This window comes from Coregonus clupeaformis, chromosome 6, assembly GCF_020615455.1.
Source record: "Coregonus clupeaformis isolate EN_2021a chromosome 6, ASM2061545v1, whole genome shotgun sequence".
Taxonomy (NCBI): domain Eukaryota; kingdom Metazoa; phylum Chordata; class Actinopteri; order Salmoniformes; family Salmonidae; genus Coregonus; species Coregonus clupeaformis.
The window spans coordinates 27,357,748-27,378,596 of record NC_059197.1 but is presented as its reverse complement, the minus strand read 5'-3'; the positions used below and the strand labels follow the sequence as shown (position 1 = coordinate 27,378,596).

At 42.0% G+C, this 20,849-nt stretch overlaps 2 protein-coding genes and 1 long non-coding RNA gene across 4 annotated transcripts in view; 2 read left to right on the top strand and 1 right to left on the bottom strand.

Annotated features, from left to right (window-relative positions):
* Nucleotides 1-1,343: 1,343 nt before the first annotated feature.
* bco2b (beta-carotene oxygenase 2b) lies at nt 1,344-5,191 on the top strand. The gene is made up of 12 exons (XM_041877803.1): nt 1,344-1,427; nt 1,685-1,886; nt 2,026-2,237; nt 2,343-2,458; nt 2,696-2,798; nt 2,975-3,112; nt 3,351-3,511; nt 3,672-3,839; nt 4,099-4,236; nt 4,397-4,579; nt 4,740-4,850; nt 4,951-5,191. The coding sequence occupies exons 1-12, from the start codon at nt 1,406-1,408 to the stop codon at nt 5,125-5,127; spliced, it is 1,731 nt and encodes a 576-aa protein (XP_041733737.1). The 5' UTR covers nt 1,344-1,405; the 3' UTR covers nt 5,128-5,191.
* Nucleotides 5,192-10,770: 5,579 nt separating this feature from the next.
* Nucleotides 10,771-11,606, bottom strand: LOC121567637. Its single transcript, XR_006001136.1, has 3 exons — nt 11,549-11,606; nt 11,086-11,173; nt 10,771-10,856 (listed from the first exon to the last, which is right to left on the bottom strand). It is a non-coding gene; the product is annotated as an uncharacterized LOC121567637 (long non-coding RNA).
* Nucleotides 11,607-16,541: 4,935 nt separating this feature from the next.
* LOC121567631 (sortilin-related receptor-like) overlaps nt 16,542-20,849 on the top strand; it is a 92,526-nt gene continuing 88,218 nt past the window's right edge. For both annotated transcript variants that reach the window (XM_045219674.1, XM_045219670.1), the window contains exon 1: nt 16,542-16,938. In XM_045219674.1, coding sequence (XP_045075609.1) covers nt 16,555-16,938 — 384 coding nt within the window. In that variant the 5' untranslated portion in view covers nt 16,542-16,554. The remainder of the gene's footprint in view (nt 16,939-20,849) is intronic.

Genomic DNA, 20,849 nt, shown 5'->3' with positions numbered 1-20,849 from the left:
TGCAGGAGGGACTGGTACATTTCACAAACTAGATGGCATCATGAGGAAGGAATATTAAGTGGATATATTGAAGCAACATCTCAAGACATCAGTCAGGAAGTTAAAGCTTGGTTGCAAATGGGTCTTCTAAATGGACAATGACCCCAAGCATACTTCCAAGGTTGTGGCAAAATGGCTTAAGGACAACAAAGTCAAGGTATTGGAGTGGCCATCACAAAGCCCTGACCTCAATCCTATAGAAAATGTGTGGGCAGAACTGAAAAAGCTTGTGCGAGCAAGAAGGCCTACAACCTGACTCAGTTACACCAGCTCTGTCAGGAGGAATGGGCCAAAATGCACCCAACTTATTGTGGGAAGCTTGTGGAAGGCTACCTGAAACGTTTCACTGAAGTTAAACAATTTAAAGGCAATGCTACCAAATACTAATTGAGAGTATGTAAACTTCTGACCCACTGGGAATGTGATGAAAGAAATAAAAGTTGAAATAAATCATTCTCTCTACTATTATTCTGACATTTCACATTCTTAAAATAAAGTGGTGAACCTAACTGACCTAAGACAGGGGATTTTTACTAGGATTAAATGTCAGGAATTGTGAAAAACTGAGTTTAAATGTATTTGGCTAAGGTGTATGTAAACATCTGACTTCAACTGTATATAAAGTGTAATATTGGGATGCCAACTTGAAGTTGAATACATTCAACTCTTTATCTGACATGGTACAGGTGTCTCCTTTTTTTAAAGCCCATAACCATGTGTGTGGGGTGTATACTTTTGTTTCAAAGTACATTTGTTTAAGACTACCAAGAAAACACTGTGTGACCCTGATTTAGCCCACTGCAGTAAAAGGTTAAATAACAAATAATGTACACAGATCTCTTAAATATACAGATAGCTAATGAACCTGCTCCAAAATATCATGTCCTATACAGCGTAGGTGCTGCTGTGTTAGTTTACAACTTCTGGAGCCGATCCAGAGATCATACCCATGATTGGGTTATCAGAGTCCTTTTTTGACCACAGGAAGATGTATGGGGGTGGGGGTGCAGCGATTTTTAGCTGATGGGGAAATACAGGACTAGTAGAGGCCAAGTGCACTACTTTTGTGAGAAATGTATATTACTTTCTTAATATATTTTTTTGATCAATTTTTCAGGGGGTGCTGCAGCACCCTCAGCACCCCTACGTCCTGCGGCTATGCTTACATAACTTCTGTTTGCAAAGACTTATGCAAGAACCACCACGTGGTCTAAAGGGTTGTGCTACAGTATAAAGCTCAGCCTGTTACAATAAGCAGCACACAGGAGCTTCACATGAGAAGAGTCCTATCACTTGCACTCCCTTCCGCAAGAACCTGCACTCCCTTCAAGCAAGACAGCCTCAGACATTCTTAATCCTGACAACAATGTCACCTCCAAGCACTACAGGTAAGTCGATGTTCTCCAAAGAGGGTTAAAGCATTTTGCAGTGTTACATTGCCTAATTTATTTTCATCTCAATTTTAAAACATATGACTATTCAGTTTGTAAAAAAAATGTCTAAAGAGTAATTTATTGTAGGCCTATTAATCCCCATAAGCTCCTTTAATACAATGTCTAGTTCTGCGATGATATCTACCTGCTGTTTTGCTTTGTAGGTCTTCAGGTGTTTGAGTAATAATATTGTCTGGACTTTTTCCTTGCAGACCTGAAAAAGACTAGGTCAAAGAAGAATAAGGATCATCATTACACAGACGTGCACGGCCTGCCATGCATTGAGAAGATCGTGGCCTCTGTGGATGAGACCCCAGAGGCCATCACCACTAATATCAGTGGAACTATCCCAGAGTGGATTAGTGGCAATTTCCTCAGAAACGGACCAGGAAAGTTTGAGATTGGTAATAATAAGTAAGTATATTTTAACAAGCTATATACGTTTGACCAGAATCAGACGAGGTGTAAATAACTATTGCTGCATATATGAAATGATTCACTGTAGGTCTCACCATGTCAAAGTACTATATTAAATATTAATTCCGCTTCTCAGATTCAACCACTGGTTTGATGGAATGGCCCTCCTGCATCAGTTCAAAATCGCGGGCGGCCAGGTGACCTACAAGAGCCGCTTCCTGGGCAGTGACTGCTACATGGCTAACAGGGAGAGCAGCCGCATCGTTGTGTCTGAATTCGGGACTGTGGCCATGCCAGACCCCTGCAAGAACTTCTTCCAGCGCTTTCTATCCCGGTTCGAACTGCCAAGTGAGTTTACAGTTTGAGAGTTTGAGGTCAAAGTGTGGAGAATATATGACAGACAGAATTGATTTGCGTTGTGCTAATCACATGAAAACTGTCTTTGGTCCACAGAAGCGTCAGATAATGACAATGTGAGCTTTGTGACGTACAAGGGTGATTACTACGTGAGCACGGAGACAAACTTCATGCACAAGGTGGACCCTGAGACGCTTGAAACAAAGGAAAAGGTAGGCCTTGGTTAATAATATATTGCATCGGAGCTACTAGTGTGCAGCTTTTCCTTTCCTTTTTAAAGGCCTACACACACTACCTACAGTAGCCTACATACAGTTCAAAGAGTTCCATTCAGTCTAAACAAATAACAAAATGTTTGTTGAAATATTTCATAAGAGACCTATTGCATTATGGGATAGCATGATTGAAGGCCTATCAAAACATTTCATTTTTGTTGATGCTCTCAACAGGTGGACTGGAGCAAATTCATCGCTGTCAATGGAGCCACTGCCCACCCCCACACAGAACCTGATGGTACAACATACAACATGGGGAATTCTTACTCTGCTAAAGGTAAGTAAGGAACTAGCCCCTGCCCTTTCACTAACCACCTTCACTAAAGTCTAACATGTATTACATATTAAGAATGACAAAACACAAACCTCTTAAACCTGAAATCTGCAAGCGAAAATTGGCCTAAAGGTCAGTTTTCCAGGTTCCAAATAAAACCAAATCGGTCTTTTTTTCAGGTGCAATTTACAATATCATCCGCGTGCCTCCGACAAAGACAATGCCAGAAAACACAGAGGAAACCCTGGAGGGAGCTACTGTGGTCTGTTCTATTCCCTCAGTGGACAAGGCAAAACCATCATACTACCACAGCTTTGGTGAGCAGACCACACAATGCCTCCACAGGCTCCATAGCTAATGACACATTTAATGAAAACAGCCCCTTATGTAAACCCTCTCACCAGTAGATGGCTCACTCACCCAACCATCTTCAAAGCAGAATGGTCATGTTTTATCCTTTTGTTAATCCGAATGCACAACAATGATCCATCAATACTGATATGATCTGACTCAACTCCAAGAGTGGCAATTGATATACTGCTCATTCGATTTCAGCAATGTCGGAGAATTACGTGGTGTTTATTGAGCAGCCTATCAAAATGGACCTCTTGAAGATTGTGACAGGCAAGCTGAGAGGAAAGGGTATCAGCGATGGGATCTACTGGGACCCTAAACTTGAGACCATCTTTCATTTGATTAACAAGCAGACAGGCAAGGTAAGACCTTGGTATAGAAAACCCTTGAATTCTTGGAGTCTCTCAATTAGTTTTGGTAAATGACAAGCCAGGAATGAGACAAAGTATACTAAGCCTACAGTAATTGCTTGTAAGTTATACATTTAATTTCTGATGACTGACATCCTTTATTCTCTTCCAGCTCAACTCAGTCAAGTATCACGCCAAAGCGCTGTCCACGTTCCACCAGATCAACGCCTGGGAGGAGGATGGCTTCCTGGTTATGGACCTCTGTGCCGCAGACGATGGCAAAGCCATCAACAACTACATGGTTCAGAGCATGCGCAAGTCAGGAGAGGCTCTGGACGAGGTTAGTATCAGTCTAAATTGAAGGGTATAACAATTCATAACTTTAATGAATAATCATTAATGAACTATTTAGAAATACTAACTACAAATACATATTTCATTATTTGTAAACATTTATATGCATTAGAATTCTGAAGCATTTATCATTTATAATGGCTTGTCCATTACAGTTATAAGTGTAACCAGCTGAAGTCACTAGGATCAGGAATCCTACGTGTGAACGGCTTGAGGTTGAAAATATGTTTCTTTGTTCAAATTAGGTGTATAACACTATGTGCAGAGTTTTCCCCCGGCGATTTGTCTTGCCTCTCAACGTGGACAAGGAGACACCCTGTGGGCAAAATCTGAACACACGCCCCGACAGTACCGCCACTGCCACCAAGACTGCTAAGGACAAAGTGCGTGTACAATAATCATGCACAAATCTTCTGTTATAAATCACTGCTGATATATATTAAAATTTCCAATCAAGTTCATTAAAAAAAAAGGTTATGTGATTACCCTCCACATTATGTGAATATTCACTATCAGAGCCTCATTAACTCTCGCTCTCTGCAGGTCTTCTGTACACATGAGGATCTGCACGATGAGGAACTCCATAAGTACGGTGGTCTCGAGTTCCCACAAATCAACTATGCAAAGTACAACACCAAATCATATCGCTACTTCTACGGTTGCGGTTTCAGACATCTGGTAGGCGACACTCTCATCAAGATGGACCTCCATAGCAAAAAAATGAAGGTTGGTTCAGTTATATTTATTCTTCCTTCAATTTTAAAAACAAGAATATCTGCATTAGTAACACAGTACTCTATTGCAATGAGTGATGTAGGCCTAGGTAATATTTGGCAGTTTGATGTTAGGAAATTCAATGCTGAACTTCACACTGCTGTGCTTTAAGGTGTGGGAGCATCCTGGAATGTACCCTTCAGAGCCTGTCTTTGTACCCTTGCCTGGCGCTACAGAAGAGGATGACGGTGTCATTATGTCTGTGGTCATCACTCCAAATAAGGTCAGTTCCCCTTTAAACACCAATGCCCGTTGGTTAACAATTGTTGCACTCCTAACTCCCAATGTCAGCCTCCTAATGTAAACATGTTCCCCTTCTCCAGGACAAGAGCACATTCCTGTTGGTTTTGGATGCCAAGACATTCGAAGAGTTGGGCAGAGCTGAGGTGCCTGTGAACATTCCCTATGGTTTCCATGGGACATTCAACTCAACTATGACTCATAGGCATCTATCAGAAAAAAACTTAGGTGAGGCCCATCAGAGTAACACAAAGCCATGAATTATACTGTGTTCTTCATCTTTCATTTCTTGCCAAGTATACAGTGGGGGAAAAAAGTATTTAGTCAGCCACCAATTGTGCAAGTTCTCCCCCTTAAAAAGATGAGAGAGGCCTGTAATTTTCATCATAGGTACACGTCAACTATGACAGACAAATTGAGGGGAAAAAAATCCAGAAAATCACATTGTAGGATTTTTTATGAATTTATTTGCAAATTATGGTGGAAAATAAGTATTTGGTCACCTACAAACAAGCAAGATTTCTGGCTCTCACAGACCTGTAACTTCTTCTTTAAGAGGCTCCTCTGTCCTCCACTCGTTACCTGTATTAATGGCACCTGTTTGAACTTGTTATCAGTATAAAAGACACCTGTTCACAACCTCAAACAGTCACACTCCAAACTCCACTATGGCCAAGACCAAAGAGCTGTCAAAGGACACCAGAAACAAAATTGTAGACCTGCACCAGGCTGGGAAGACTGAATCTGCAATAGGTAAGCAGCTTGGTTTGAAGAAATCAACTGTGGGAGCAATTATTAGGAAATGGAAGACATACAAGACCACTGATATTCTCCCTCGATCTGGGGCTCCACGCAAGATCTCACCCCGTGGAGTCAAAATGATCACAAGAACGGTGAGCAAAAATCCCAGAACCACACGGGGGGACCTAGTGAATGACCTGCAGAGAGCTGGGACCAAAGTAACAAAGCCTACCATCACTAACACACTACGCCGCCAGGGACTCAAATCCTGCAGTGCCAGACGTGTCCCCCTGCTTAAGCCAGTACATGTCCAGGCCCGTCTGAAGTTTGCTAGAGTGCATTTGGATGATCCAGAAGAGGATTGGGAGAATGTCATATGGTCAGATGAAACCATAATAACTTTTTGGTAAAAACTCAACTCGTCGTGTTTGGAGGACAAAGAATGCTGAGTTGCATCCAAGAACACCATACCTACTGTGAAGCATGGGGGTGAAAACATCATGCTTTGGGGCTGTTTTTCTGCAAAGGGACCAGGACGACTGATCCGTGTAAAGGAAAGAATGAATGGGGCCATGTATCGTGAGATTTTGAGTGAAAACCTCCTTCCATCAGCAAGGGCATTGAAGATGAAACGTGGCTGGGTCTTTCAGCATGACAATGATCCCAAACACACCGCCCGGGCAACGAAGGAGTGGCTTCGTAAGAAGCATTTCAAGGTCCTGGAGTGGCCTAGTCAGTCTCCAGATCTCAACCCCATAGAAAATCTTTGGAGGGAGTTGAAAGTCCGTGTTGCCCAGCGACAGCCCCAAAACATCACTGCTCTAGAGGAGATCTGCATGGAGGAATGGGCCAAAATACCAGCAACAGTGTGTGAAAACTTACAGAAAATGTTTGACCTGTGTCATTGCCAACAAAGGGTATATAACAAAGTATTGAGAAACTTTTGTTATTGACCAAATACTTATTTTCCACCATAATTTGCAAATAAATTCATTAAAAATCCTACAAATGTGATTTTAGGAGAAAAAAAATCTCATTTTGTCTGTCATAGTTGACGTGTACCTATGATGAAAATTACAGGCCTCTCTCATCTTTTTAAGTGGGAGAACTTGTACAATTGGTGGCTGACTAAATACTTTTTTCCCCCACTGTATCCTTTCTGATGATTGACTGGATAGCCATCAAAGCACATTATTGTGAAGTTTACTTTAAAGCACTGAAAAACATGTTAGTTCCATGCCAACAAACAAAATGTTTCATGTTCTTAAATAACTGTATTTTTGTAAGATTTATGTCCACGCCTGTTTTGTGAATATATCAATCCTCTATATAACCAACTTATAATAAAAATATGTATTAAGAAAATCCATGGGCACATTTTTTATAATTTGGTTCACTCCCCACCAAAAAGGCTCATATTTAATCTTTCAAAAATAGTGAAATATACAGTGCCTTGCAAAAATATTCACCCCCCCTTGGCGTTGTTCGTATTTTGTTGCATTACAACCTGTAATTTACAACCTGTAATTTAAATGGATTTTTATTTGGATTTCATGTAATAGACATACACAAAATAGTCAAAATTGGTGAAGTGAAAAAAATAACTTGTTTCAAAAAATTCTACAAAATAAATAATGGAAAAGTGGTGCATGCATATGTATTCACCCCCTTTGCTATGAAGCCCCTAAATAAGATCTGGTGCAACCAATTACCTTCAGAAGTCACATAATTAGTTAAATAAAGTACAATCTAAGTGTCACATGATCTCATATATATATATATATATATATATATATATATATATACACACACACACCTGTTCTGAAAGGCCCCAGAGTCTGCAACACCACCAAGCAAGCGGCACCATGAAGACCAAGGAGCTCTCCAAGCAGGTTAGGGACAAAGTTGTGGAGAAGTACAGATCAGGGTTGGGTTATAAAAAAATATCTATAACTTTGAACATCCCACGGAGCACCTTTATTAAAAAAAATTGAAGTAATATGGCATGTGCCAAGCTTATAGAGACATACCCCAAGAGACTTGCAGCTGTAATTGCTGCAAAAGGTGGCTCTACAAAGTATTGACTTTGGGGGGGAGTGAATAGTTATGCACGCTCAAGTTCTGTTTGTTTCACAAGAAAAAAATATTTTGCATCTTCAAAGTGGTAGGCATGTTGTGTAAATCAAATGATACAAACCCCCAAAAAATCCATTTTAATTCCAGGTTGTAAGGCAACAAAATAGGAAAAATGCCAAGGGGGGTGAATACTTCCGCAAGCCACTGTAGGTTATGATAACACCACACAATATTCCATGTGATACACAGATGAATTAGTCCTACAGTCTGAACGGAATCCATTGACTCTTGTGACCGTCTTGTGGTCACACACACACACAACACAGTTCATTTCCTGATTGGTAATGGTTAGGCTATATTTCACTGCCTCAAGTCAAAAAGATAATTGATTTTATACATTTTCAAAGACGAGTGCTTACTTTTAGATATTGCATACACTGAAACGTCAATCTTTTTAACCTATTTATTGTCTACAGTATTCCCAGTGCTTAAATATAAAGAAATAGCTCATTTATAAAGAAATGAACCACAATGACACTCACATTGTGTCTACCAGTGTGGGATAAAGAGTGAGGACAGTCAACATAAAAAGCATACATACAGGTCAAAATAAAAGTACTGACATGTTACTGATTGAGCTCCATGAGGAAATATTTACAAATGTCTGTAGCACATAGGCCTATGTAGCTAGTCTATCCCTGCAGTTTGTCAGAAATGATAGCCAAGGTACGCCTCAAGTGATCTTTCTTCTCTTTCAGGTGTGACTCCAAGTTTCTGGCCTCCATCAATATGTCTTCCAACTCCCTAACTTGTGAGGCATCTATTGCAGCCCTCTCACTGTAGGAAACAAAGTCATTATGTATGATGGACATGACGGTGTGTACAGATGATTTCAAGAAAAGCATATTCACCTAATGCTTGTTTATCATAACAAAAAACAATGTGTGTATGCAGTATGCTTGCCTGCGCACTTAAAGTAATATGTGATGTGGGCTAAGCACTGAAATTTAAACTCCAAAATGTGGTCTGACATTAGGAAGAACGGAATGAAAACCTGTTCTCAACACGTTTGTCACGTTACCTTTGTTGTACCTACCTCAACACTTCAGAGTATTTGGAAAATAGCATGTTGACCTCTCTATTTGCACCTAGCATTTGAAGTAAAATAAAAAGAGCAGTAATGTCAATTGCTCTGTATCAAACACATATTTAAAAAATATACAGTACCAATCAAAAGACTGGACACAACTACTCATTCAAGGGTTCTTCTTTATTTTTACTATTTTCTACATTGTAGGAAAGAAAGTGTTAAACAAATCAAAATATATTTTTTATTTGAGATTTTTATAGCCACCCTTTGCCTTGATGACAGTTTTGCACACTCTTGGCATTCTCTGAACCAGCTTCACCTGGAATGCTTTTCCAACAGTCTTGAAGGAGTTCCCACATATGCTGAGCACTTGTTGGCTGCTTTTCCTTCACTCTGCTGTCCAACTCATCCCAAACCATCTCAATTGGGTTGAGGTCGGGGGATTGTGGAGGCCAGGTCATCTGATGCAGCACTCCATCACTCTCCTTGGTCAAATAGCCCTTACACAGCCTGGAGGTGTGTTTTGAGTCATTGTCCTGTTGAAAAACAAATGATAATCCCACTAAGCACAAACCAGTTGGGATGTCGTATCGCTGCACAATGCTGTGGTAGCTATGCTGGTTAAGTGTGCCTTGAATTCTAAATAAATCACAGACAGTGTCACCAGCAAAGCACCCCCACACCATCACACCTCCTCCTCCATGCTTCACAGTGGGAACCACACATGCAGATTATTATTATTTTTTTATATATTTTAAAAAATTGTCATTTAGCAGACGCTCTTATCCAGAGCGACTTACAGGAGCAATCTGTTCACCTACTGTGCGTCTCACAAAGACACGGCGGTTGGAAGCAAAAATCTCAAATTTGGACTCATCAGACCAAAGGACAGATTTCCACCTGTCTAATGTCAATTTCTCGTGTTTCTTGACCCAAGCAAGTCTCTTCTTCTTCTTGTCCTTTAGTAGTGGTTTCTTTGCAGCAATTCAACCATGAAGGCCTGATTCACGCAGTCTCATCTGAACAGTTGATGTTGAGATGTGGCTGTTACCTGAACTCTGTGAAGCATTTATTTGGGCTGCAATCTGAGGTGCAGTTAACTCTACTTAATTTATAATCTGCAGCAGAGGTAACTCTTGGTCTTCCTTTCCTTTGGCGGTCCTCATAAGAGCCAGTTTCATCATAGCGCTTGATGTTTTTTGCGACTACACTTTCAATTTTCCAGATTGACTGACCTTCATGTCTTAAAGTAATGATGGACTGTCATTTCTATTTGCTTATTTGAGCTGTTCTTGCCATAATATGGACTTGGTCTTTTACCAAATAGGGCTATCTTCTGTATACCACCCCTACCTTGTCACAACACAACTGATTGGCTCAAACGCATTAAGAAGGAAAGAAATTCCACAAATTAACTTTTAACAAGGCACACCTGTTAATTGAAATGCATTCCAGGTGAAGCTGGTTGAGAGAATGCCAAGAGTGTGCAAAGCTGTCATCAACGCAAAGGGTGGCTACTTTGAAGAATCTCATAAAATATATTTTGATATATAACATATATTGTTTAACTACATGATTCCATGTGTTATTTCATTGTTTTGATGTCTTCACTATTATTCTTCAATGTATAAAATAGTAAAAAATAAAGAAAAACCCTGGAATGAGTAGGTGTGTCCACACTTTTGACTGGTACTGTATGTATGTATATATATATTACATTACATGCCATTTACCAGACAATTGTATCCATAGCAACTTAGTCATAAGTGCATACATTTTACTTAAGGGCGGTTCCAGGAATTGAACCCACTATCCTGGCGTTGCAAGCGCCACACTACTTCATTCTGAACTACATTCGATTGTTAGATATATTATTTCTTTAAAAATGGTATCAATTGAGCCAAACATTTATCATTCTGATCTATGAAACAGAGAGATACAAATTATTCCTAACGCAAATGTGTGCATACCTGCAAGTGCAGCCTCAAACAAACCTGAAGAGATTGAAGCTGGTGTTTTACTACTGTGCGCTTTTTTGTTTTTTGCTGGAGAATTGTCACAATATGCAGATGTTTGTTCAACCTATTGCAATGAAAGAGAAAAGACAACTCAAATTCTACAACACAATCAATATGGATTTGCATGGACTAGCTAATAAATGGAAATTGATATGTCTGAGTTGAGAACAGATTGAAATACGTAAATTAGCTAGGCTATCCCAATGGTGGATGGAAGACATGTTTTTCTAATGGCCCTGGGGAGTTTATGTACTTTTACAGCAGATGACATCAAAACTGCAGCATTTCCTGACCTCTTGTGACAATTTTGGTTTTGGGCCTTTGTTGTCCATTCCCCTCCCTGTCGGTGGCATCGGTCACTTAAAAGTTTCTCACTGCTTGCTAAAGTTACGTGGAGATATGTGTAGTTAGCTACAATGGCTGATGCGAAACTGCATTTTAACACCGTGTAACATGCTAACGTTAGGTAATGTTTCTGCGCCTGTCTAACTGAACAATTGCAGCTAACTAACAATATTCTATCGGCTGCAGAATCAGCACAGATGACCTCAACTAGCAAACACTGCTAACGTAGCTAGCTAACGTTTGGTTAGCCAACGGTAGCTGGCAGGGCCTTATCGCTAGTTAGCTAGCATTTTTTTATAGCTTAAACACATCCTTAATTTATTTCAAGGTAATCTATCAAGGTAATTTACAAAAATGCGTTATGTAAAATTGATTAGCTTGCTACCTAAAACATTTGAAAAGTGGACTTACTTTTGCGTATCCGTTTGGTTTGCCAAATTCGAATTCCGAGTGTTTTGCGCGAGCCAATCAGAAAGTTCCATCAATTTCACCAACCTGGGCAGCCTACTGTTCAAACTATTATGATCTACCGCCACCTACTGTCTTCTTTTACATTTTAGTCATTTAGCAGACGTTCTTATCCAGAGCGACTTAGAGCAGTTAGTGAGTGCATAAATTGGAGACGAACCCACAACCCTGGCGTTGCAAGCGCCATGCTCTACCAACTGAGCTACAGGGGACTTCTTCTTCTTCTTCTTCTGTGGGTTTTATGGCGGACTACAACCCAAAAAGGTGTATTGCCACCTCATTTTACATTTTAGTCATTTAGCAGACACTCTTATCCAGAGCGACTTACAGTTAGCGCATACATTATTTTATCGAACCCACAACCCTGGCGTTGTAAACGCCATGCTCTACCAACTGAGCTACATCCCCTGCCGGCCATTTCCTCCCCTACCCTGGGCCAATTGTGCACCGCCCCATGGGTCTCCCGGTCGCGGCCGGCTACAACAGAGCCTGGATCTCTAGTGCCTTAGACCACTGCGCCACTCGGGATGGGTTGAAAAACCAAAACAAAGTAAAAAGAAAATCCATATGTGATAGGGAAACTAACTTAATACACCTAAATAAAAATAGTACATTGACAAAAACAAAACTCCCACTTCTTCCTTCTTTCAAATCTCCATGTCTCCCTTCTCAGGCTCTAGGGCCTGAGAGGGTGGTACAGCTTGTGACAATACTCCATGTAACTCCTCCGCCGAGAAATCTTTCAGTCCCAGGAACCGCTCTTCCGCATCCACAATGATATCTATCTTCCTGGACCTTCTCTCCACCTTGGCAGTGCCATTAATCACCATAGCTATAAAGGCCACAAAATCTACCTTCTTAACCTTTAAAATGTCAGGGTCCTGCTGGTGAAAGGCAACCCCTGCAGCGTGTAGTGAAGGCCTATCCACCATCATGGACTCTTCAGGAGCACCATTCAAACCCTCAACCCTTTTGACAGCTGCTCCATATGAAATGCTTTGGACAGCCTTGACTTTGGCCACCTCATTCTCTTTCACCCTTGTCGGGCAATCGAAATATTTAGCTTCATGGTTCCCACCACAATTGCAACATGTCACATTTTCCTCACTTTTATAACACATGATATGGTCTTTTCCACAACTTGGACATCTTGGCTTCTCCCTTCTGCAAACACTTGAAACATGACCATAAGCTTTACAATGATCACACTGCATTGGTCTTGGACTGGCTTTCATCAAGCTGCCCACTCAAGAAAAGCTTCAAACTGTAACTAGTGCCTGCAACCTGGTTCAGGTTTTCTGTCAACCTACCAGGGTAGTTACAAACAGCACAGGAATAAAATCATCAACATGTATTGATCACATCTTTACTAATGCTGCAGAAATTTGCTTTAAAGCAGTATCCAAATCCATCGGCTGTAGTGATCATAATATAGCAGCCATGTCTAGAAAAACCAAAGTTCCAAAGGCTGGGCCTAATATAGTGTATAAGAGGTCATACATTAAGTTTTGTAGTGATTCCTATGTTGTTGATGTAAATAATATTTGTTGGTCTGTGGCGTGTAATGAGGAGCAAACAGACACTGCACTTGACACATTTATGAAATTGCTTATTCCAGTTCCAGTAAAAACTGATTGATGAGGAATTTAAAAATTGTATGGTTGAGAGGGATGAGGCAAATGGAATGGCAAATAAGTCTGGCTGCACAACCGATTGGCAAACGTACTGCAAATTGAGAAATCATGTGACTAAACTGAATAAAAATAAGAAACTATACCATGAAACAAATATAAATGTCATAAAGAATGATAGTAAAAATCATTTGAGAGCCTTAAATGAAATTTTGGCCAAAAAGGCAAACCCAGCTCCATCATTCATTGAATCAGATGGCTCATTCATCACAAAACCCACTGATATCGCCAAGTACTTTTTCTCCCCAATTGGTAGTTACAGTCTTGTCCCAGGCGAAGGTCGAGAGCCATGCGTCCTCCTAAACACGACTCTGCCAAGCTACACTGCTTCTTGACACACTGCTCGCTTAACCCGGAAGCCAGCCGCATCAATGTGTCGGAGAAAATTGTAGTCCCGTGTAGCTCAGTTGGTAGAGCATGGCGTTTGCAACGCCAGGGTTGTGGGTTCGATTCCCACGGGGAAGGGCAGCCGGCTTTTACTGTGGACCGGATCCTGGACTTCAGGCGGGTGGGGAGGGGTCTCCAATTTCTGGTGGACTGGGAGGGTTATGGGCCGGTGGAGCGGTCCTGGGTGCCCAGGAGGGACATTCTGGACCCAGGGCTGATAACAACAGGCGCCAAGGTGAAAGGCACTTCCCTGTGTTCCCTTGCTCAGTTTTCTCTGCTAGTTTCACTATGCCAAGCAGTACTAATCAGTGTCTGATCGCGGGACGTATGGACAGGTACGTGAGAACTGTTCTCCCTGTTTATTTATTATTTCAGTCCTAGTTAGTATTTCGTATTTTGGGCTGTCTCCCTGAGTCTTATTTGCTCCGCCTTTCTTTTTCGTGTAAAGTCCGTTATTTTGTAGCTTCGGGACCATCAGTAAAGTTCCTTATTTCACCATCTCTGCCTACTGCCTACTGTCTAACCTGCACCTCACCTGGGTCACACCACACACCAACCCTTACACTTGAGTGGCCCAGCCAGAGCCCGGACTTGAACCCGATCGAAAATCTCTGGAGAGACCTGAAAATAGCTGTGCAGCAACGCTCCCCATCCAACCTTACAGAGCTTGAGAGGATCTGCAGAAAAGAATGGGAGAAACTCCCCAAATACAGGTGTGCCAAGCTTGTAGCGTCATACCCAAGAAGACTTGAGGCTGTAATCGCTGCCAAAGGTGCTTCAACAAAGTACTGAGTAAAGGGTCTGAATACTTATGTAAATGTCATATTTAAAAAAATATATATATAAATTAGCAAAAATGTATAAAACCCTTTTTTTGCTTTGTCATTATGGGGTACTGTGTGTAGATTGATGAGGGGGAAAAAACAATTTAATAAATTTTAGAGTAAGGCTGTAACCTAACAAAATGTGGGAAAAGTCAAGGGGTCTGAATACTTTCCGAAGGCACTATAACTACTGAAGATCTCCTCCCCCTGCAAGATTTATGTGCAGGCCCTTAGGGATCTCCCATGGCAACGTCTATGTCCCTTTCCACACGTCTCTGCCTGTGGGGTAATAATGAGCAATGTGCAGTAGAACAATCTGCATGTGTAAGGATCTAATTGACTGAGAGTAAATTATTGCAAGTGGCTAGCCTTTTTTCAAGTCAAAAAAGTGGCACACAGGAATTACTGGTGACCTCCAGATCGATTCAGATTATTCCAAAGGGGTACCTACAGTATAACCAGCTCACTCCCGTTTTTATAATAATAACCCATATGTAGCCTGTTGTCTCTAAGACACATTTATTTCACAATCTATTGTAAAAATGTCTCACCGAATCAATGAAGAAACACAGTGAAAAAGCCCCCATATCCACTTTACTTTATATCAAATCCTGTTGCTAATGTACTCGGTTGGAGACAGCTGTCATGTTGACTCTGCATATGATATAAGCACAGGCTGTGTTTTTGTGCATTTGCAGTACAATAGGTTATGTTGTGTGATTTGTCATGCCTGCCTATTGTCCAGTGGGGGAAGTGAGACCTAAGATACTTGTTCTGATTTATTATTTTCCCCTTGTAGATAATGATGATAATGGTGAGTCATATACAAGGAAAAGCTTTGCTTTCTGGGTTATCAAGACAGTTGTAAATTGAATGCAATTTCAAGTGTTCTTTGCTTAGCTTTTTTTGTTGGTGACAATTTTAAACACAATACACCACACACGTGGATACAGTACAAGGCCATTAAAAGCATCGAAGATGACACAAAAAAGTGTAAAACGAAAATACATTAAAACAAAATATACACAAGATTATAAGATGAAAACAAAATTCATCTTAAATACATCTCATAAATAGGGAGGGCACTATATAAGGAATAAAATGGATGATCAAGTAACGTTAGCTGAAACAATTATACTTTCTTTAAGCCAGTGTTTCCCAACCAGGGGTACTTGGCCTATCCACAGGGGGTACTTGAAAAGACTCATGAGACCATAGGCCTACTGGTAAAATGCACATGAGGGGGTACTTCAGTCATACTCCGGGCAGAGCAAAATTCAGTTGGTGGTACAATAACCGAAAAAGGGTGGGAACTACTGCTTTAAGTTTTTTAAACATTTCCCCCATAAACTATTAAGGGTTATTTTTAAAAAATCCCTAGCGTAGGGGTGCTTTTATGGTTTGGTGCACCATTAAATTAATCTGCACCAGTGTTAAGAAGATAGCTTTTTCCAGCTATGCTCCTATAGCGCAGCTGACTGATATTGGCAACACTGGCTCTGGTGTGATGGCTATGAGAGTCTCTAATTAAATTAAAATAACCAGACAGGTAACTGGGGTCAAGTTCTGTTATGTACAACTTTAAAAACCATCAACAGTTTGATCTGCACCAACTGGAGTTCAGTTCCCTGAAATGATTGGGACCAATGTGCGTCCTAGGGCTGAGCTTGAGTAGGCCTATAATTCTCATTCGTTTATTTTGGGCCGTTTGAAATTTGTCCTTTTTTAGATTTCCGTCATTCAGATTTTTTTGGGCTAGCACATGTGTAAGGATTTGACATGTAGTGTTGTATACAATGATTTATATATACATCATTGGTTGTATATCATGTATATTTTTCCACAAACGCAAACTCATTCACTATACCAAAAAGTCGCTAACAATGGGCGAGTTCATTTTCCATAGCCCGGTGCCCCGGTTGACCAGAGTTTATACATATTAGACATACCATTGGTCCTTAAAAGAAATCTCCACCCACCCTACGCACCGGGACATGCAAAACGAACTTGCCCAATGCCACCAGCAGACTTTGCTTAGGAGAGGGGGATGATGGAGGTGCCTCCTACGCTTACTCCAATCGCCAATCGAAAGAGCTCTTCTAGTTACCCAAACGAAACATACATAAACATGGCGACAAGACAGACAGGCAAGATGCTGTCCCCTCTTAGGTTGACAATATATTTGTTATTTTTCTTCGCTCCTGGGACATTTTCATCCACCCTTCGTCTTCATCGAGACCATCGGTTCTTGCTACCGCAGGACAGGGGGTATTCTACGGTGAACGCAAATGAAGAATTTATCCATGGAATAGGCGCCGATGCGAAGCGACGAGCTGCACGTAATACAAGGGAAGACAGAGCTTCTGGAATGTATCAGCATCGCAATCGGCGGAGTGCAGTCGAACCACCCGTGCCAAAGGTGTATGGACAGGTAATGCATTACTTCTCCAGTAGTAACTACAATTCTACTGAAAGCAGCTAGCTAGCTGGTCTCACGTCACACTCGGAAGGCTATCTACAGTTAGTTACAGTAGCTAGTTAGGTTTAGCAGCTAACTAGCTAGTTAGGTTTAGCAGCTAACTAGCTAGCTAGTTTAGTAACGGACCTCAGCAAGCCTCTATGGCGCTCTCATTTCACGCACGACCCTTGACGAGGAGAGGTGAAGAGCAAATAGCAGAAGTCAGTCTAGTTTATTGCCAAGTGTGTGATTATCAGTACCACTGTAGCGAGATAGCTACAATATTTTTTAACACAGACTGTCCCCTTTCAGCATACGATGCCATGGCGGGCTCTTTTTACCCCGATGTAAGGCTCGAGCTACCATAGAACGCTCTGGCATTACCTATTCAATGACGTCACTCTATATCTAGTAAACAAACCCTCTGTTTTACTGTCTACCAACAGACTGTGACCCACATGTATTGCACGAAGTCTTTGAATTATCTTCTTGATTGAATTATCTTCTTGACCAACCTAATGCAGTATTTTTATTTTTATCTGACCAGCTTTCAGTTTCACAGCATGTCACCACAATCACAGTTGATGACAGACATCAACAGAATTCTAATTAGCCAAGACTGCCACTATAGTCCTCCCAATGTGGACATGCATGCCTTATTGGAAGGTGCAAATATTGTGAAGAGCCAATAGTGGCAGTCTTTGCATATTAGATTTTTGTTATTGTTGATTTCTGTAAGACGTTGGGGCTGTTGTGTATGATGAGGTCACATTGTTGAGTATCTCCATAATGTGATTTATTATTTATTACGGTAGTCTGCTCTTCACTATTCCTTCAAATGAAACTAAAAGTCACTGGTGGTTGCACTGCATTCCACACAACCTCAAATTGGAACAGACATGGTTGCTTATTTGATCAACTTTGGATATCATTTTTTGCCACTTTGGAATTCCTCTGCTCGTCAGATGTCATGTTTTGTTCTGGAGGGTGTTCAATGAATCAAATTTAGGTTAACTGTATGCCAGATGACGTCTTCTTGGAATGAGAGTAAGCTGTTGTTTAGCCCCCCCCTTCAGAAATATCCCTAAACAGCACACCGTTTTTCCACCACACTTAACAGAAAATAAACACAGCCAGTGTCTCCTCAAACACCCATTTCCCTAACTGTGACAGTAGAGGAAAGCCAATATCTTCAGGGATTAAATAGCTTTGTTCATTAGACAGGGCACTCATGGGATTCAGCCTAGAAGTTTCTAAAGGTGCTGCAGCAAAAATGCACAAAATGTATGCAAAAAATGCACAAAAAGGTACATACTTTATTTGTTTATAAATAAATAAGGTTGGCTATTTGTAGCAACTAGTTATAAGGTACGCTATTTGTAGCAACTGTAGGGCTGTTATTTTGGCATTTAAGTTCAAGTAAGCTTTCAGTCCCCCGTCCCTAACCATATTGAGCTATATAGATCGAGATATAGATATAATTCTCACTTTAAATATAATTGTTGTACTAATCTGTATCGGATGTTGTCAGTGTGTGTGAAATGTGGATACAATTAATCAGAGTTTCTTAGTTTAAGTAAGGAATGTGGAATGTGGGTTTAGAGTTCATTCGTGATAATGAGCTCAAAAAAGGAGGAAATGAAGTAGAAAAAATGAACTCTGAGACAAAGAATGGCGCCGGAGGGGATGGCTGCCATTTTACGGGTTCCTAACCAATTGTGCTATTTTGTGTGTTTTTTCGCATTGTTTGTTACTTATTTTGTACATAATGTTGATGCTACCATCTCTTATGACCGAAAAGAGCTTCTGGATATCAGAACAGCGATTACTCACCTCGAACTGGACAAAGATTTCTTCTTTATTGAGTCTGAAGCGAAGGATATAATGCTGCTCCCAGACAAGGCCCAAATCCCCGTCATTCGCATGAAGAAAAAAAGGAAATACAGGGGGCGGAGATCAGGGTGCCTTGTGAGAATTTGTCGGCGAGTGGGTAACCCGCCTCTACCATCCGTTCTATTGGCCAATGTGCAATCACTGGAGAATAAACTGGATGAGCTCCGTTTGAGAATACCCTACCAATGGGACATTAAAAACTGTAATAACTTATGTTTCACTGAGTCGTGGCTGAACGACGACACAGATAATATACAGTTGGCTGGGTTTTCCATGCATCGGCAGGACAGAACAGCTAAGTCCGGTAAGACGAGGGGTGTGGGTGTAACGATCCCGGCAGTCTGAGTCGGGTCCTTTCTGTGGACTAGTTTTTCTGCTCGGGATCTCCAGTTTCCCGAGGGTTCTGGAACGCTCCGGGGAGCTCTCTTGATTTCCGCACCTGCATCCCATCAGCAATCTGCACACCTGGTCCTGATCATCACCCTTCTTAGGCTCTGGCCTAACATCCATTCCCTGCCGGATCGTTAGCCATGAACAGTAGGTTTATCAGAGTATCAGTCTTAGAGCGTCTAGTGTTAGTTTTGTTGTTTTGCACCTTGTTGGTTTGTTGTTTACTTACCTCCGTTTTGTTCCATCTGCAGTCACTCGTCCGGAACCTTCACCCTACCTCTGCCTGATGGTGGCGGCTGCCGAGCCATCATTGGACCAACAACTGCACCCTCAACAACTCATCCACGCCGCCCGCTCTGTTCCCTGGATTATTCAGCATCACTCTTGAATTTGTAAATAAACACTCACCTTCGTTTCAACTTACCTTGTCCTGGTCTGCTTCTGGGTTCTGGCTTTGTAACACGTGACAGAACGATCCGGCCAGTAATGAACCCAGCGGACCTGGACTCTGTTCGCCATGCCATTACCCATCAGGAGAAGATGTTGGGCCATCATAGCACGGTACTACGGGAGATCGCGTTGTCAGTTCGGAACCTTTCTACCGGTCTGACGGAGGTCCAGAACCAGCGCAAGTTTCCGGTGGAGGATCCACTACCGGTTTCACCCATCTCGCCTGCCGCTTCTGGAGCTGTGTCCTTCCGTGAGCCCAAGGTTCCGACGCCGGATAAATATGAGGGGGAGCTGGGAAGATGCCGTTCCTTCCTTATGCAGTGTGGGTTAGTGTTCGATCTACAGCCCTACTCTTATGCCACAGACAAGGCTAGGATAGCCTTTGTGATTGAGTTGCTGCGTGGTCGAGCGCTGGAGTGGGCTTCAGCCGTTTGGGAACGACAGGATCCCTGCATGGCTTCATACCAGGGGTTCACGGCCGAGATGAGGAAGCTCTTCGACCATTCCGTCCGAGGGAGGGACGCAGCTAGGCGCCTGTTTTCGCTTCGCCAAGGAACTCGCAGCGTGGCCGACTTCGTGATCGAGTTCAAGACGTTGGCTGTGGAGAGTGGGTGGAATGAGGAGTCTCTGCAAGCGGCCTTTTACCAGGGTTTGTCGGAGCAGCTCAAGGATGAGTTGATCTCCTATCCGGAGCCTAGTGACCTGGACAGCTTGGTAGCCTTGTCGATTCGGGTGGATAATCGAGTCCGAGAGCGAAGGAGGGAGAAGCAATGGGGTCCGTCCAATCGATCAGCTTCTCAGTTCCCAGTCGGGTCGGGTGGTGGACCAGAACACGGCGATCATTCTCCACCACAAAGGATTAGTGGAGAGGTCCTCTCTCCCGATTCTGAACCCATGCAAGTGGGGCGGCACGGGTTAACCAAGGAGGAGCGTCAACATAGACGTAAGACCAACTGCTGCCTCTACTGTGGTAGCTCGGGACATTACATCTCCACTTGTTCCCGGCGGTCGTCAAACTGCCCGGCTCGCTAAAGTTGGGAGGACTTTTAGCGAGCCAGTTTCAACCTCTCAGTACCTCTGTCAGACCCCCGTTTCTCGGCTACCCTTGTGAACAGGAATCAGAGCTTAGCGATTAACGCTTTTATCGATTC